Below are 19,508 nucleotides of genomic sequence, written 5' to 3'. Positions count from 1 at the left end.
TCTATATATTTTCGAGATGAGGCCTTTATCAGAACCTTTAACTGTAAAAATGTTTTCCCAATTTGTTACTTCCCTTCTAATCTTGTTTGCATTAGTTTTGTTTGTACAAAAGCTTTTTAATTTGATGTAATCAAAATTTTCTATTTTGTGATCAATTAATGATCTCTAATTCTCCTTTGGTCACAAATTCCTTCCTCCACAAGTCTGAGAGATAAACTATCCTATGTTCCTCTAATTTATTTATGATCTTGTTCTTTATGCCTAAATCATGGACCCATTTTGATCTTATCTTAGTATGTGGTGTTAAGTGTGGGTCCATGCCTAGTTTCTGCCATACTAATTTCCAGTTTTCCCAGCAGTTTTTGTCAAATAATGAATTCTTATCCCAAACGTTGGGATCTTTGGGTTTGTTAAACACTAGATTGCTATTTTTATTCACTGTCTTGTACACTGGCACTTTTCTCCCTCCATATATAAAACAAATATGTCATTAATCTTTTTCAGTACCCTCACTGATCAGGAGTCTGTCATTTCTGTATTTTAAACTGAAATCATATTCCAATCTCAAATAACATCATCTTACTTTTTTAACTTCTTAAATCAGTTTTTTCTTTGTACTCCTTGCCTTCAATGGACAGCAGTGAGGAAAATAACAACCTGTCTCTGTTGTCTTTAGTTTCTTACCTTGGATTTTGTTAATCTTTGACGAGGCTATCAAAGTTCCTTCTGATTTGTGCCTGTGTTAGTAATTAGAAGTAGCATTTAGTCATCTGTTTTTACAAATCTTGGAAATTTGTCTTATGTCTTAGACAAGCCCACGTCTATTGTCAAGTTGACAAATGGCTAGACGCGGCTATCTTGTTATTTCTGAGTGGGGAATCACTAATCACCACTATTCTTTCTAATTTTTAACTCTTACTGGATGGTCTCTCTCTGTGATAATTTCTGTGGATCCATTTTATCATTTTCTATATGACTAATAGCTGCTACTTCTTCAGAACATTCAGCTTCCTCCTTCTTTGAGAGAGGTGGAATGTGGAGTTTCTTCCATGAGCTTCTTTGATTTTTCTTCTTGAAGGGAGACTAAACTACACTTTGACCAGAGAAAGTAGTTATTTGATTGGCAGAAATTTTAAAAATAATTTAAAAATTAATGCTAGTTACTAAAAACTTATTCCTACTTTCCATTCTAATTGAGTCTCAGCCTTGTTTTTCAAAAGCCTATGGAAGTTTACTGTTCCTTTCCTAATCATCTGCTTATTAATAAGATCTTTACAACTTAATACCAACTTTTTTTTACTTCTCCAGTTGTTTTACCATTTTGTTTTACTTACCTTATTTTATCATGTCTTACTATTCTCCAAATATTTCTTCTCTATAATCCTCTATAATTCATTGTTCTCTTTCAACTTTTCATTCTCCAAATTTCTTTTCCTCAAATTCAATTCTTAATTTTTTTAAGACCAAAGTATTCTGTATCAGAGATCAGACTGCTCCTTTATTTTTTATATTTGCCATTGCTTCAAAACATAATTACAACCTCCTTCTTACAACTTCATATGATACTTTATTTTATATCTCTCCTGTACTTAGTATGTGTTGCAGTGCCATGTTTGAGTATCATTCTATCAGACTATAAACCAAAGCCTGGATTATTTCTTTTTTGAATTTTACATTTCCCCTAGTGCCATCATTGTATTCTAACACAGGTATTTAATAAATCTTTGAAGAATGGATATCTGAATGCAACAAATCTTTTTTGCTAAGTGCTCCACAAACGTGTCTTCTTGATTTACTTCTTTGGTTTCAGTCTTGGAATTTGTTCTTCCCTTGGATTCTGTTGATTATCCTGCTCTTTGACTCCACCCCTATTTTTAAAAGACACAGCCCTTTGTCTGTGGACCTCTTCACTCTTTTCTGGCTACTACTACCGATTTCATTTCTACAAAAATTCCCACCCTTTCTCTTGCCTAGCCTGCATTTGTCTAATCTGGCCTTTACCAGCTGCCACACTGAACAGGATAGTACTGATATAACAGTCCAAAATACATTTTAAGGTGTAAATTATTGTTGATTTTTAATGTACTATCAATATATATATACATATATATATATATATATATATCTTTTTATTTACAAGATATATCCATGGGTAATTTTTTTCAGTATTGACAATTGCCAAACCTTTTGTTCCAGTTTTTCCCCTCCTTCCCTCTACCCTCTCCCCCAGATGGCAGATAGACCAATACATGTTAAATATGTTAAAGTGTATGTTAAAAACAGTATTATGCATATCCATACAGCTATTTTGCTGCACAAGAAGAATCAGACTTTGAAATATATGTGCAGTTAACCTGTGAAAAAAATAAAAAAATGCAAGCAGACAAAACAGAGGCATTGGAAATGCTATGTAGTGGTTCACCCTCATTTCCCAGAGTTTTTTCACTGGGTATACTTGGTTCTATTCATTATTGAACAAATGGAACTGATTTGGTTCATCTTATTGTTGAAGAGAGCCATGTCCATCAGTATTGATCATCATATAGCATTGTTGTTGAAGTATATAATGATCTCCTGGTCCTGCTCATTTCACTCATCATCAGTTCATGCAAGTCTCTCTAGGCCTTTCTGAAATCCTCCTGCTGGTCATTTCTTACAGAACAATAATATTCCATAACATTCATATACCACAATTTATTCAGCCATTTTTCAATTGATGGGCATCCATTCATTTTCCAGTTTCTAGCCATTACAAAAAGGGCTACCACAAACATTTTGGCACATACAGGTCCCTTTCCCTTCTTTAGTATTTCTTTGGGATATAAGCCCAGTAGTAGCACTGCTGGATTGAAGGGTATGCACAGTTTGATAACTTTTGGGGCATAATTCCAAATTGCTCTCCAGAATGGTTGAATTCTTTCGGTGTGGATTATTTCTAATAGCTTTTTAGTAGAATCTCTGGTGTTCTCTAAGCATACCATCATTTCATCTGCAAAGAGTGATACTTTGATTTCTTTATTACCTACTCTAATTCCTTTAATCTCTCAACTCTTATTGCAGAATATAGCATATCTAATACAATATTGAATAGTAATGGTGATAGTGGGCAACATTGTTGTACTCCTGATCTTATTGGGAATGCTTACTGATAGTTTTAAATAAATGCTACTGAATATTTTAAGGAAAAGTCCAATTATTCCTATACTCTCAAGTGTTTTTAATAGGAATGGATGTTGGATTTTATCAAATGCTTTTTCTGCATCTACTGAGATGATCATATGATTTTTGTTAATTTGGTTATTAATATGGCCAATTATATGGATAGTTTTCCTAATATTGAACCAGCCTTGCATTCCTGGTATAAATCCTACTTGGTCGTGGTGTATTATCCTGGGGATGATTTTCTGTAATCTTTTTGCTAATCTTTTATTTAAGATTTTAGCATCAATATTCATTAGGGAGATTGGTCTATAATTTTCTTTCTCTGTTTTCAACCTACCTGGTTTAGGTATATCAGTGCAATGTCTGTGTCATAAAAGGAATTTAGCAGGAGTCCTTCATTCCTTATTTTTTCAAATAGTTTATATAACTTAATTGTTCTTTAAATGTGTGGTAGAATTCACAATTATCATTAAATATTACCCAAATATTTTCTGCATGCAAAGTAATATTACTATACATTACTCATAAATATAATAAGAAAGGATTCAGTATTGTATCTGATCTTATTTTTCTGTTTTTTATTGACTTTTTACTCTTCTAAATTCATTGTGAAAACATTTATTTTTTTATAACTTGCTAAAATTTGGTCTAAAATATAGACTGCAGATTATTATCTTCCCTCCTTCTTCTCTTTCCTAGCTGCTTGCAGAATTTTTGTCATCAAAATTATTAAATTTAACCACTATGTGTCTTGGAGTTTGTAGCATAAGATTTTGTTAAAAATGGAAATAATCTTTTGATTGGTATACTCTGTTTCTGTGTTCAGAAGTTCTGGACAGTTTTTTTTTTTCTTTTTCTTTTTTCCTTATCATGGTATCCAGATTTTTTGATCTGTGTTTTTCTAGTATACTGTCATCTCTGCTGTCCTTCAAGATCATTATGTTTTTGCTTATAATGTAGATCATGTTTACTTGAATGTTACTGTTTTTGTTTGTTTGTTTGTTTTTCAAATAATTCTTTTTGTCTGTGTAATTGTATTGCCAATTATTCTTGCCTTTGTTTTTTTGGTAAGACTTGCCAACATGGATTCAAATTTTTCTGTCAGTAAGAAGCTATCCACAACTACCCACATAAAATCCTGTGAAATGGTAATATTATTTGAATTTCAATTATTTAAAGTTAAAATTACATGTAAACTGTAATAATTGGTCTGGCCCAATGGAAATATTCAATATACATTTTTTAAAATAACCATTTTAATCTATTTATTAATATAAAATGTAAAAGACAAATATATTTTTGGATCAAGTTTATTGCAAAGTAATAAAGTAGTTATAGAAAGCAAACTTTTAAAAATTAAAAAATTAGTGAATATTGTACCTAAAGATGAGTCTACACTGATGAAATGACAAAAAAAATTATTTTTGTTTAAATATTTTAGCAGCACAGACTGAAAAGTATTTTTTCTTAAATATATTTCTTTCTAATATGTGCATATATATCCTGGTAGATAGAGTTTTATTCACATTTTGGTGAATTTACACATTCATAATCTTACACAATGAACCAAATGTAATTCCATGTTCTGGAGCATTATCTAAAATTTTTAAGAAATGCTTTAAACAAGATGTTGTTTTCCTTATAACATTTTTCAGCAGCTAGACTAAAATAATTTCAAAACCAGTCTTCAAAAACAATTTTAGTCACCCATGCTTTCTCAAATTGAATGCCAAAAAATTGAAAGTGAACTATGATTATGTTTCACAGCCTGAAAATTTTGAGACTTATTGATGGCATCGCTTTTAGTTTAAAAATCTGAATTGCTTCCCCCTTTAAAAGCATTAGGAAATCCTTAGACATTTTAAATATAGTTGAATTTTTTTCTCTCTTAGACATGTTAAGTTCTAAGAGATATCTTTCTTCTAGAATAAGGCCGTTTCATCCACATTAAAAATTTGTTGATCAGTATATCCTCCTTTTTGAATTATTTTCTTCAAAATATTAAATTAGTTTTTTTTCTTTTTTTATTAATTTTATAATTATAACTTTTTTTTGACAGTACATATGCATAGGTAATTTTTTTTTTTTTACATTATCCCTTGTACTCCCTTCTGTTCCAAATTTTTCCCCTCCTTCCTTCTACTCCCTCCCCTAGATGGCTGTCATTCCCATACATATTAAATATGTTATAGTATATCCTAGGTACAATATATATGTGCAGAACCGAATTTTGTTGTTGTTGTTGCAAAGGAAGAATTGTATTCGGAAGGTAAAAATAACTTGGGAAGAAAAACAAAAAATGCAAACAGTTTACATTCATTTCCCAGTGTTCCTTTTCTGGGTGTAGCTGATTCTGTCCATCATGGATCGATTGGAATTGGATTAGCTCTTCTCTCTGTTGATGATATACACTTCCATCAGAATACATTCTCATACAGTTTTGCACTTTAGTTCTAATAGATCCTGGGATATTTTGCCTTGTGATTTTTTGAAATGTAGAAATTTAGGTCCCTAGGATGACTTTCACCTTCTGGGAATAAATTTTTTCCCTCTCTCCCCCTGATTTTTGAATGTCCAAAAATTTTTTTTTTAAGTTGGTTTTGAAGGAATCCAATTAGCCTTAAATTAATTACTTTGCTTTCTGGGTCAGTTATTTTTACTTCAAATATCTTACATTTTCTTTTATTTTTTTCCTAATATATTGTTCTAATATTTTTTTGCTATCTCGCATCTCTATTCTAGTTTTCAGGTCATCTCTTTCTTTTCAGTGATTTATTCTCCCTACAGTTCTTTTCTCTAGAACTTTTATTTCATTTAACACTTTAATTCTTTTAGGTGTTCTAGTGATGGGCAATTCAGTTTTTTCCTTGGAATTATTGTTTGTTGTTGCTATGTATTTGCCCTCTTTATTTTTATTATTCTTTATGTTTAAATCATGAACCCATTTCTACCTTATCTTGGCATAGGGTTTTAGGTGTAAGCCAATGCCTAGTTTCTGCCATACTAATTCCTAATTGTTCTAACAATTTTTGTCAGATAGTGAGTTCTCATCCCAAGAATTGGGGGTTTTGGATTTATCAAACTAGATGACTAGATTCTAGTCATTGACTATTGTCTTGTGAACTTAACTGTTCCACAGATCTACTATTTCTTAGCCAGTATCAAATGGTTCTCATGACTTTATGATATAGTTTTAGGTCTACTTTCATTAGGTTTTTTTTTTCTTTTTTCATTAATTCCCTTGAAATATTTCACCTTTTATTCTTCTTGATGAACATTGTTATTAATTTTTCTAATTTTGTAAAATAATTTCTTCGAAGTTTGAATGGTGTGACACTGAATAAGTAGATTGATTTAGGTAGTATCATCATTTTTATTATATTAACTTGGCCTACCTATAAACACTTGATATTTTTCCAGTTGATTAAATCTGACTTTATTCGTGTGGAAAGTGTTTTGTAATTATATTCATATAGTTCCTGATTTTGCCTTGACAGGTAGACTTCCAAATATTTTATATTATCTACAGTTATTTTAAATGGAATTTCTCTTTGTATATCTTGCTGCTGGATTTTGTTGGTAACATTTTAAAATGCTGGTGATTTATGTGGCTTTATTTTATGTCCTGCAGCTGGTAAAGTTTTTAATTGTTTCTAGTAACTTTTCAGTGGATTCTCTATGATTTCCCAAGTATGCCAGCATATCATCTACAAAGAATGATAATGTGGTTTCCTCATTAACTTCTTTAATTCTTTTTTTTCTCTTATTGCTAATGCTAATGTTTCTAATACAATATGGAATAGTAACAGTAATAGTGGTCAGTGTTGTTTCACCCCTGATCTTATGTTCAAGTTTATCCCCATTATATACAATGCTTGCTGGTGGCTTTAAATAGATACTACTGATCATTTTAAGAAAAACTCCATTTATTTCAATAATCTCTAGTGTTTTTAATAGGAATGGGTGTTGGATTTTGCCAAATGCTTTTTTGTATCTATTGAGATAATCATATGATTTTTGTTAGTTAATGTGAAACTGAAACATTGTAATCTGCTACAGATGTGATAGTGATATCTAAACTAAGTAGGGTCAAAATAGAGAAAGAAAATTATAGACTGATGCAAAAATCTTAAATAAAATATTAGCAAAAAGATTACAATAACTTATTACCAGAATAATACACCATGAGCAAGTAGGATTTATACCAGGAATTGAGGACTGGTTCAATATTAAAAAAAAAAAAAAAAAAAAAAAACTATTGGCATAATTGATTATATCTATAATCAAACTAACAAAAACCTAGCAAGTCTACTGAATGTATGCCCATCAATTGGAGAATGACTGAATAAGTTATGGTATCTTATGGAATATCATTGTTAGAAATGACCAAAAGGATGATTTCAGAGAGACCTAGAGAGACTTAGATGAATTGATGCTAAATGAAATGAGCAGAATCAGATGATTATACACAGCAACAAGTCAACTATACAATAATCAGTTCTGATGGACATGGCTCTCTTCAACAATAAGATGATTCAAACCAGTTCCAATTTTCAGTAATGAAGAGAGCCATCTACACCCAGAGAGAGGACTCTGGTAACTGAGTGTGGACACAACATTGCATTTTCACTCTTTGGGTTTTTTTTGCTTGCATTTTTACTTTCCTTCTCAGTTTTTTGTTTTTTTTTTTCTTTCTAGATCCTATTTTTCCTGTGCAGCAAGATAACTGTATAAATATGTATGCATATATTGGATTTAACATATGCCTCTACCATGTTTAACAGGTATTAGATTACTTGGGGGAGAGGATGGGAGAAGGAGGAGAAATTGGAACACAGCGTTTTGCAGGGAGTAATGTTAAATATGTTAAAATATATGCTAAAGCCAACATATTTGAGATGTATTGGACTACCTGCCATCTAGGGGAAGGGGTGGGGGGGAAGGAGGGGAAATTTTGGAACAGGTTTTGCAAGGGTCAGTGTTGAAAAATTACCCATGTATATGTTTTGTAAATAAAAAGCTATAATAATTTTTTTTTTAAATGGGACTGTTTAAGTAATTTATTTCCTCTTGTGTTAATTGGGAAATCTATAGGGCAGTTTTCCTTTATGATTTCCTGAAAGATGTTGTCTGGGTGTTTTTTTAATCATGGTTTTCAGAAAGTCCAATAATTTTTAGCTTATGTCTCCTAGATCTGTTTTCAAAGTCAGTTGTTTTTCCAATGAGGTATTTTACATTTTCTTCTATTTTTTTCCATGTTTTGTTTGACTGATTCTTGATGTCTCATTGAGTCATTCACTTCCATTTTTTCAATTCTAATTTTTAATGAATTATTTTCTTCAGCTAACATTTTAAAATCTCTTTCATTTGATCAATTGAACTTTTAAATGAGTTGTTCATTGTTTTTTTTTTTCTTCCTATTTCATAAATTCTGCTTTTCAGTGAGTTGGCTTCTTTTTCCATTTCATATAAGGAGTTATATATTTTTGCAATAACCTTGATATTTAAGTTGAAAAAAAGAGAGGAGAGTGACCTGGGTGACTGGTCATTCACAGAAACAAAGTTCTAAACTGAATGACATAACCCGATAGAATGAACCTCAAAAGAGGAGTGGTTTCTGAGTGATGGTGATATAGGGAAGACACCGAGAATACCAGTTTTTCTTCTTGGCCTAAATTTGTTAAGGGACAGTAAATAACAATGTAGAAGACTGGTTAGTTATATGGTAGTTTTTTTCCTAAGAAAAAACAAAAGAAGATGATGGAAAGAGGCTTTAAAGAAGAGATCAAAGGTGAAATAAATTTGTTAATGACTGATTGGAGGTTTCAGGAGGCACAATGAAAAAGGAGAACAAATAAGAAAAGGTATTGAGAATTAAACTTGTTTCATAAAGCAAAGGAAGAGAAATAATGATTGTGATTCTAGTCTATGACTGAGGAAGATGGAGGTGAAAGTTTCAGTTTATTAGATCTCCACCTTCCAGGGTCGTATGATAATATATAAATGATGTACAGCAGGAGGTTTAGAATGGAGTTTCCAGGGACTATACTGAATTAATACATAGTGCCAGCTTAGTAGTTATCGTACAAGACAGGGAAGAATAAGTATATGCAGAAGATATGTTCTTAGTTTTGCTTTAGACATTATATTCAAGGTCCTGGCCTTTTTTGGCATGCAATTTGATGTCTGAGGGTCACAATCATGATACTTACTACACCTTTACTTGAATTCCCAGTCTTTCCAACTTTGGATGTACAAAGATGTAGACTTTAGAAAAATTGGAAAAACCTTAAAGATTTAATCCAATTCAACAACTAATCCCCTATTTTATAAATAGTACAATAAGTGGTAAAGTCTAAGAGAAATTAAGATATTCACCTTAAGATATTAAATTTTCTTTCATAGAGCTTATTGGCCAGTAGGGAAATGTATATGCATAGATATAAATAATTATAATACAAAATAATGTTTGAGTGCAAAGAAAAGAACTTTGTGGTATAAGGAGTTCAAAATATTTATTGAGGGGGCAGTTAAAGAGTGCAATAGATAGAGCACCACCAAAGTCAAGAGGACCTGAGTTCAAATCTGACCTCAGACATTTAACACTTCCTAGCTGTGTGGCCTGGACAAGTCACTTAACCCCAATTGCCTCAGCAAAAAAAAAAAAAAAAAAAAAAAAAAGGGAAGGAAGGAAGGAAAAATTATTGAATGGGGATCCAGGAAGTTTTGCTGAAGAAAATTAAGTTTGAGTGAAATTTAAAAGGATAGAGACTAGGATAAAGAATGAAGGCTTTTCCAAGCATTTGGGGATAGTATCAACAAAGGCATTTGTGAGGAAAATGATGAGTATTCCAATGTAACAAGAGTGTAGAATATATATAGAAAAGAGCATCATACTGGAAGTTTGGAGGAATAAGATGATACAAGACTGTTAAATGTTTTAAATTAAGCAAAGAGTTTAAACTTTATTTAGGAGACAAATGGGGAGCCCTTGAAGGATTTTTGAGAAGTCACCTGTGATGTGGCTAATTCTATGCATGTCTCTCATTTTGCTTCTATTTATTAAATGTTTCCTGTCATGAGTAACATGAAAGAGTTCACTTTTTTTTTTTGGTTCTATTTCTAAAAAAATTACAAATTTTTTTTTTCTGGGGATTGATTTTAAGTGATCACAGTTACCAATAATAGCCATCCCAAGTTATGACACAAAGCAACTTTTTCTTGTTTTGCTTCATTTATTTACACAAGAAAATTTTGTTTCATTGTCTATACACATTGTATATTTTATCCACTTGGTTGATTTTCTTCCATGTAGTTCTGCAAGTACCATGTGAGAAATCTTAAAAAATGTAAGGTTTTCTGGAACTTTGGGTAAACAGATATTGTACCTAGAGGATTTAATTTACTTACAAATTGAGACAGCATAGTTACTCCTTAACAGCAACCTTTTTGTATTAAGTTTCAGAATCAAATTTTAGCATTGTAGACTGGATCAGCACTTACTTGGAACATGAATTCCCTCTCCTACATTTCTAAGAAGTGAATTTCCAGCACTTATCTAAAGGTCCTCAGTGATTAAAAAAAAAAAAACAAAACTATTTTTTTATATATACACACACACACACACTCTCTCTCTCTCTCTTTTCTTCCAAGGTATCACTTTTGGACATGTATGATTGTTAGAAAGCTTTTCTTTGTGTGAAGGGAATCCTGCTTCTCTGTGGTGAACACTTAACTAATACTAGTTCTGTTCTTTAAAAATCATATAGAACATCTTTGTCTTCTTACAGAAGAGCTCTTGAAGTATTTTTAAGACAGGTATCAAAAGGTGTCAGTATCAAGAACTTGCTTTATAAAACTATAGAATTAATTGACCTGGTTATTTTTGAGAAGCAAAAAATTAGTATGTTTTAATACTCTTCTTCCCTAATTTATTTATATATCACTACCATGAAATAGATCCTAGAACACCAATACCATTTTAGTGACAATTTTTATCCTATCAGTTTAGGAGCACATATCCTACTATATAGATTTTGACTCAAAAGTGTTTGGGATTAAGTCCCAGCCTTGTCATTTCTATTTGTGACTTTAGACAAGTTAATTAGTTTCCTCATCTGTAAAATGGGAAAAGTAATTAATATTAGTGTTACTTGTTATATAGGGTTTTTGATGGGGAAATATTTTGTAAAGTTTAAAGCACTATAAAAATGTGAGTTGTTACTATTCCTGACCAAGCCAAAAAGACTGATTAGTATTATAGTAAAAAATAAAAATAAAAAAGAATGCATGGACTGAAACTAATTTGAAGTAAACTATTTTTCAGTCAAAAATATGTTCACAAATTTGTCCTGATTATCTATGTTAGTCTTTAGTTATCTCTTCAGAAAAACTAAAGCTATATACTCAAGAGTTGTTTGTCCTGTATACATGTACAAGAAAAGCCTGACTCTTAAGATCTCACAAGAGCCAACATTGTTTTGTTGGATTTAGGAAAATTCTTTTTTTTTTTTTTTTTTTTTTAGCATGTCCAAATTTCCTCATTAAGTATTTATGTTTACAGGTGATTTTTTTAAAAATTTTTCTGCTCTCTAATAATTACAGAAATGTTTGTAGAAGAATTTGTTCTCACAACAAAATGTTTCTCTTTTTGAAGGCCATGCTAACCAAAGCAAACCACAAAATAAGCTATTTGTCAGGGGGCAATATTCAACTCAGAATCAACATTAGCATTTTGTTGCTTATCTTGATTCATGTATTTAGTAAATTTATACTTGAGTTCTTATTTAAATTTGCAAACTTCCTTATTGGATTTTTTAAATCTACTGTTCTGAGGGAAAAAAAGAACAATAGATGTAGTCTACATTCTTTATCTCACCCTTCTGACATAGCAATTTGTGATAAAAGAAAGGCTATCACCATTTGTTACCTTGACTAGGTTAGTCTTACAAAGGTTCTTTTTGTTCGTAATCTGCCCTGGAACTGGCAAGCAGCAATCAATTCCTGCCTCTAAAGTTTCACATGGCCTTGTTTTAAAAGGAAAATAGTCATATTCATAGGCTGTAGAGATGTAAAGAGAAATATTCACAATCATCTAAGTACAATCCTACATTTTAGTTAAAGAAATTGAGTCCCAGGAAGGGGAAGTAATTTGTCTAGATCCTATAATTACTTAATAGCAGAGCTGAATTCAAACAAACCTACTTCCTCTGACTTTTAAGTTCAGTATCTTTTCCAATAGTTCATTGAATCATAGTTGGACATTGTTCATAGCATCACAAAATGTTAAGAGTTCATAGCATCCAAAAAGTTATCCAACTGTGCATACTCTTTGATTCAGCAGTGTTATTACTGGGCTTATATCCTAAAGAGATTTTAAAGAAGGGAAAAGGACCTGTATGTGCAAGAATGTTTGTGGCAGCCTTCTTTGTAGTGGCCAGAAACTGGAAACTGAGTGGATGCCCATCAATTGGAGAATGGCTGAATAAATTGTGGTATATGAATATTATGGAATATTATGTTCTGTAAGAAATGACCAGCAGGATGATTTCAGAAAGGCCTGGAGAGACTTACATGAACTAATGCTGAGTGAAATGAGCAGGACCAGAAGATCATTATGCACTTCAACAACATTATACGAGGATGTATTCTGATGGACGTGGCCACCAATAAAGCAGTAATAAATTGAACCAGCTACACCCAGTGAAAGAACTCTGGGAGATGACTATGAACCACTACATAGAATTCCCAACCCCTCTATTTTTGTCTGCCTGCATTTTTGATTTCCTTCACAGGCTAATTGTACAGTATTTTAAAGTCCAAATCTTTTTGTACAGCAAAATAAATGTTTCGACATGTATACATATATTGTATTTAACTTATACTTTAACATATTTATTAACATGTATTGGTCAACCTGCCATCTGGGGGAAGGGGTGGGGGGAAGGAGGGGAAAAGTTGGAACAAAAAGTTTTGCAATTGTCAATGCTGAAAAATTACCCATGTATATATCTTGTAAATAAAAAGCTATTAAAAAAAAGTTCATAGAATCACAAAATGTTAAAGAGTTGGAAGGGATCTTATTAGACATATATTTTAACAGCTTCATTTTACAGTTGAGGAAACGTAGGACCTGAGAGATTGTGATTTGCCTAAAGTAGCCCAATTTCCTAAGAGGCAGAGTTAGAATTTGAACCTGGGTCGTCTGATTCCAAGACAGAGCTCTTTCTACTATAATTCCATAGTTACTTTATAGTAATTGTTTAGTAAGTTAGTAATTGTAATTCCCAAAGGATCTGTATATACAAAAATGTTTATAGCAGTTTTCTTCTCAGGGCAAAGAATTGGGAATTGAGGGGATGCCCATCAATTGGGGAATGGCTGAATAAATTATGGTGTATGACTGTCATGGACTATTGTTGTTCTATGGGAAGTGATAAGCAGAATGCTTTTGGGGGGGAAAAAAACTGGAAATTACTCCATGAACTGAAGCAAAGTGAAATATACTACATAAGAAGTAATAGCAATGCTCTGGGATGACCAGATGTAGATGATTTTGCTTATTCTCAGCAATACAATGATCCACAAGTACTCTGAAGGACTTATGATGAAAAATCCTATCCATCCCCAGAGGAGAAACTGATTATGTCTAAATACAGATTGAATCATACTCTCTCTTTCTTTTTAATTTTATTTTTCTTGAGGGTTTTTTAAAAATTAGGGTGAAAGATCTGATCTGTGTTTTGTTTCATGACTTTTATGGAAATGTATTGTCTAATTTCACATGTGATTTCTGAATAGGAGTTAGGGCAGGGGATAAGGGAGAGAATCTGGAACTTAAAAGTATTTTTAAAAAGCCAAATAAAATTGTTTTGAATGTAACTGGGGAAAATATTAAATAAATAAATAAGCAGAAAGAAAGAGAGTAAGGAAGAAAGAAAGAAACACAGATAAGGAAGATAAATTATCACATTGGCCTTGACCAAAAATGTGTCTATCTCAAACCTGAGTACCTTCTTTCTTTGCCAGGTAGTGGATAGCAGGTTTCATTGTTATCCCTTTGAAGTCACAGTAGATTAACCAAGGTTCTTAAATCTTTCATTTGTTTTGTTTTATAATGCTACAGTAAATGTGTAACATCATTTTCTGATGGTTTTTTCACCTTAAACAAAAAACAAAACAAAACAAAACAAACCAACTGTAATTCTAATACTTGTTTGCCAGTTGGCCTTCCCTTTTTGGAACCTTGGATACCTATAAAGTAGGATTAGATTTCATGGAGGGCAGGGAGTGAGGTGAGGAGCTGAAAAAATATTGGAAGATGCTTATATTGAATTTTGTTACAATACATAAGTTCTGTATGAGTTCTGTCTTTTATATCTTTCTGTACCCATTTTCTTCCTTCCCCCAACACACATACACTTACATTTGCCTTGCATTCTCTACTCCTGGAATTATTTTATATATTTTGTATTTGTTTTCTTGTGTATATTGTTTCTTCTCAATAGAATGTAAATTCATTGAGAGCATGTAACATTTTGTTTTTATCTCTGAATCCCCAGCACCTGGCATTGAGTTTTGGAAATGCTCAAATTCTTTAAAGTAAAAATTTCAAATTGAAGGACTTTTTAGAATAATGGAGAATTATTGGCAACAAGTTGTCACTGTCTTAATCTCTGTGCCATTCTTCTTCTACTTTTGATCAATTCCAGAAGTTATAGGTTAAATTGTAAAAGGAAATGTTTTTGGAGAGAAATGGTCTTTGAAAGTGTGTGTAAATTAATGTTCTTATAGAGAACCCTTGCCAATTATCTCAGATACATTACTCTAATTTGTTGAAATTATTATTAGCCTATTTAATTGGATTTTATTTTTGTGTTGTTTTTTAGATAAGAGAGAGAAAATAAAGATATTCCAAAAGTATTTTTAAAAATCATTTGTTTTTTTTTTTTAATTCAATTTTATTTTCAGTTCCAAATTCTCTTAACCCCCTAAATATGAATTGGTAATAAGAATAATTAGGGCAAGTGGGATAGGACAAGAAAAAGAAATAGAAAAAAGTAAGCTTCAGTTTGCACTCTGAAGTCCATCAGTTCTTTCTCTGGAGGTGGATAGTATTTTTCATCATGAATTCTTTGGAATTTTAGTGGGGCAATATGTTGATCAGATTTACTAAATCCAGGTGATTATTTTTACAATTGTGGCTACTATGTGAATTGCTCTCCTAATTCTGCTCATTTGACTTTTTTTCACATAAGTCTTCCTAGGCTTTTCTGAAACATCTTCATCATTTCTTACAGCACAATAATATTCCATCAAATTAAAATACCATAGCTTATTCAGCCATTCTCCAGTTGATGAGTATTCCTTTTATTTCCCATTCTTTGCCATCACAAAAAGCTACTATAAATGTACATGTAGATCCTTTTTTTCTCTGATCTATTTGAATATTGATATAGTAACAATAATTCTGGATCAAAGGCTGTGAGAAGTTTAATAGTTTTGGGGGCATGATTCCAAATTATTCTCCACAATTGTTAGATGAGTTCAAAACTTCAATAGCAGTTTTTTTAATGTACATTTTTACCAGGTCTAATCCCTTAATTTTATTTGTCACCTCCACTTCATATTCCCAAGGGATATTATTTAGCTCATATCTATATAGTCTGATAGTTTTCCTTACTTTTGTCAATTTAAATCTGAATTTTTCAATAAGAAGCTATTGTTCTGAGCTCCAGTTAGCTCCAGGTTTTGTTTTAACTTTCTGTATAAAGTTTTTCCACTTTTGGCTGCAAAGCATATAACTCATCTGATTTCAATATTGACCAATCAATAATGTCCATGTGTACTGTCTCCTTTTGGGTTGTTGAAAAAGAGTGTTATGACCAGCTAGTTATCTTAACAAAATTGTATTAGTTTCTGCCCTATATCATTTTGTACTCTTAAGACTGAACTTGCCAATTATTCCAATTACCTTTTGATTTTCTACATTAGTATTCCAATCTTTTTGAATGTAACATTTTTTGATACTGTTTCTAGAAAATGTTGTAGGTCTTCATGGCACTGATCCACTGATCTAACTACTCCAGTAATTGGAGTATAGAGATAATTCTTATTACTTTACTTAATGTGAGATTGCTGAATTGAAAAAATATGATAATATCTTTGGTGACATTATTGGGTGTTAATTAAAAATAATCCTTTTTATTTTTGTTCTCCACAGGGAATTTTAAAATTGTGCTATGAATGGTGATACAGGTGCGACGGTGGTTACTTCACCACCTCCAACCACAGCCCCTCATAAGGAGAGATATTTTGATAGAGTAGATGAGAACAATCCAGAATATTTGAGAGAGAGGAATATGGCACCAGATCTTCGTCAGGATTTCAACATGATGGAGCAAAAGAAGAGGGTTTCCATGATTCTGCAAAGTCCAGTAAGTGAACAATCTTTTTTCCTTAATTAAATCTTGCTGCTTCTTAAAAATAGTTTAACATTTCTTAGTCATTTACTGTTTTCTGTAATATATGGTTCCTAATTTATATTAGCTCCAAATTCTTCAAGGGACTTGTTTCATCTCAAGGAGAAGGAATAAATGAGGGCTATTGTGACTGATCACATGTGTAATTTATCATATGCATATATGTACAATGTGATACTTTTTTCTGGCTAGTGAAATATTTAACTAGCCAGAAAAAAGTATCACATTGTACATATATGAAGATAAATATGCACATATGGAGATATGTATAGGTGTGTGAGATACATAGATATGCAATATATGCTATCTAAGCATCCCCATCTAAGCTTGAAATTTCCTATATAGGTTTATGGCCATGTAGTTGTATATTCAAGAATGGGGGACAGAAGTGAGGGGGGACACTATATCTTAGAGGAATGTTCTCCAACAGAGGGGTTCTCCAGTTTCAAGGTACTTTTTGGATCTTCATCCATAAAACTATCATTCACAGGTTCTTATTATTTTGCTTACCTTTGATAGTGATTCAAAGGACAAAGTTAATTCAAAGAAAAAACACTTATTGAATTTGTCATAGTAAAAAAGTACTCTCTCCTCTCCATTCCCATAAATACCTATAGTGATAAGAGTGGAACAAATAAAGGATACATGTGGAGAGAAAGAAGAGGACACATGATTAAAGCACAGACGTAGAAAGGAGACTTCTGTCTTTGACACTGCAGGGCACCTTCCTATATGTTCAGTCTTTTTATATATTTCTTTTCTTGCACTGTGAGATCTAGTAATACTAGTCTCTGTGCTCTTCCTCACATATAACACCCCATGTTGATTCTTCTAAATGATTTTGTGGCTTTCCTCTTATGTCTAGAATTCTCTTCCTCTTCTTCTCCATCCCCTAGTTTTGCTGATTTTCTTCAAGTCTGAGCTGAAGTCCCATTTTCTGCAAGAAGCCTTTCCCAAATCTTAATGTTTTCCCTCTAAGGCTTCCTCCAAATTTATCCTATTGACATCTCATTTGTACATAATTGTTTGCATCTTGTCTCTTCTATTAGACTGTAAGCCAGTTTTTTGCTGGTACATGGTAGGTGCTTAATACATGCTGGTTACCTGGTTGACTACTTTGTCTTCTAGTGACATCTCACTGCTTCTTCTGGCATTAGTTTGATATTTCTCTGAGCCCAACATGCTCCCCACTAGTTGTGTAGTTTTCACAGAATGCTGTTATCAGTCTTACACTACTACTGCTGTGGTAGATACTTTTCTACTGGTTTCTTCAGGATTCTGTTCTGCTGAATGCTTTGCTGGCATCCCTGATGAATGCTTTAGATTTTGTTTCTCATTGGCTTCTGACTTGTTTAAAATGCTTATTTAGGGTACTTTAATAATACTTTTTTTTATAAATATCATTAAAATCTTCACCGTAAAAGCAAAAACAAACCTCCCTTGTTAAACTCCTTCAAATTCTAGATTCTCAGATTTCCTATCTTCTCATTAGCATGAGATTCTTATTCTTGGGGGGTCAAAGACTTTAGAAATAAATAATAACTGTCTGGAAAAAGCTTTCTACAATCATTGCATCTGCTTCTTTTCTTTTCTTTCATTTCTTAGTCATTTATAGTCTGGTTTCTGTCCTTATCACTCAGTTGAGAATGATCTCAACCAAGTTATCAACATATTCTTAATTACCAAATCCAAAGGCCTTTTCTCAGTTCTCACATTTCTTGACTTCTCCTAAACTCAAATCCCAAATTACAAAATGCTCACTGGCCATTTTTAAAGTGTACATATTGTAGTCATCTCAAGCTCAACATGTTTAAAACAGAACTCATTGTTATTCCCCCAAATCTGACATTTTTTTCAAAATTTCCCTTATTGCCATGACCATGATCTCTAAGATAATGATACAGCTTTGCTGAGCCCTAGGAAAGGGAATTTTTTACTCTTATAGTGCCTAATTTTGACAAAACTCAAAAAAAAAAAATGAGTGATAGCAAACATTTTAAAAATTCTATGCTGGTTTTGTCTAGGTAAATTACTTGCAGTTTTCCTAATATGCTGTAGTTCTGGACTATTGCAATAACTTTTTAAATTAACTCTTTGAGTTGCACCCCCCCCCCCCCAAAAAAAAAAAATTCTTTCCTCATTCTAATTCATTCTTCACACAGTTGCCAAAGTGATTTTCCTAAAATGTAGATAAGACCAAGTCACTCTCTTATTTAATAAACTCCATTGGCTTTCTTATTATCTTTAGAATCTAATTTTAATTAAAGCCTTACCTTACTCCTCTTTATATATTATACTTTTTAGTATACATTTCTTTCCTCATTACACATTACTTTCCTTCACCCACTCCACGGTTTAGCCATACTACTTCATACACATTCCTCCATCTGCCATCTTTAGACCTTAGTACTGGTTATCCCCTTATGCACTTATTTTTAACTTCTGTCTCTTAGTATAATTAGTTTTAGTTCAAGCATCACTTTCTCCTACTATATATCTGTTATGACTGTAGCTTTAACATATGAGATAATCTATTAAGATGGGCCAAATGAACAAATATTATTATGCCCCTTTTATTTAATTCAGTTTGACTAAGTTACTCTCAACCTTCCTCCCACTTACTCTCTACTACAGAATAAAATCTATTTTCTTTAGCATTGTTCACCATGATTCATTATATGAATGCTTTTTAAGAAGCTCTTGGTTGACAATGCTATTATTGTCATGGATTAACCACTGACACATTTATTATACTTAATAAGGGCTTCACACATTGCATTTTTCACCTGGCATTTTCCTAGTGAATTAGTATTCACTATATATAGTATAAACTAGTGTTTATAGCATATTTCTAGCTTAGGGAAT

The 19,508-nt window shown here is 32.0% G+C and overlaps 1 protein-coding gene across 16 annotated transcripts in view; it reads left to right on the top strand.

Moving 5' to 3' along the window:
- ADD1 (adducin 1) overlaps positions 1–19,508 on the top strand; it is a 99,971-nt gene that overhangs the window by 28,950 nt on the left and 51,513 nt on the right. For 15 of the 16 annotated variants that reach the window (XM_074272409.1, XM_074272406.1, XM_074272407.1 and 12 more), the window contains exon 2: positions 16,385–16,598. In XM_074272409.1, coding sequence (XP_074128510.1) covers positions 16,404–16,598 — 195 coding nt within the window. In that variant the 5' untranslated portion in view covers positions 16,385–16,403. Of the gene's footprint in view, positions 1–7,926; positions 7,947–16,384; positions 16,599–19,508 lie in introns of those variants that run through there. The other variant, XM_074272402.1, reaches the window with a different exon arrangement.

Source organism: Sminthopsis crassicaudata, chromosome 6, assembly GCF_048593235.1.
Source record: "Sminthopsis crassicaudata isolate SCR6 chromosome 6, ASM4859323v1, whole genome shotgun sequence".
NCBI classification, from domain to species: domain Eukaryota; kingdom Metazoa; phylum Chordata; class Mammalia; order Dasyuromorphia; family Dasyuridae; genus Sminthopsis; species Sminthopsis crassicaudata.
This window is presented reverse-complemented; position numbering and strand designations above follow the sequence as displayed.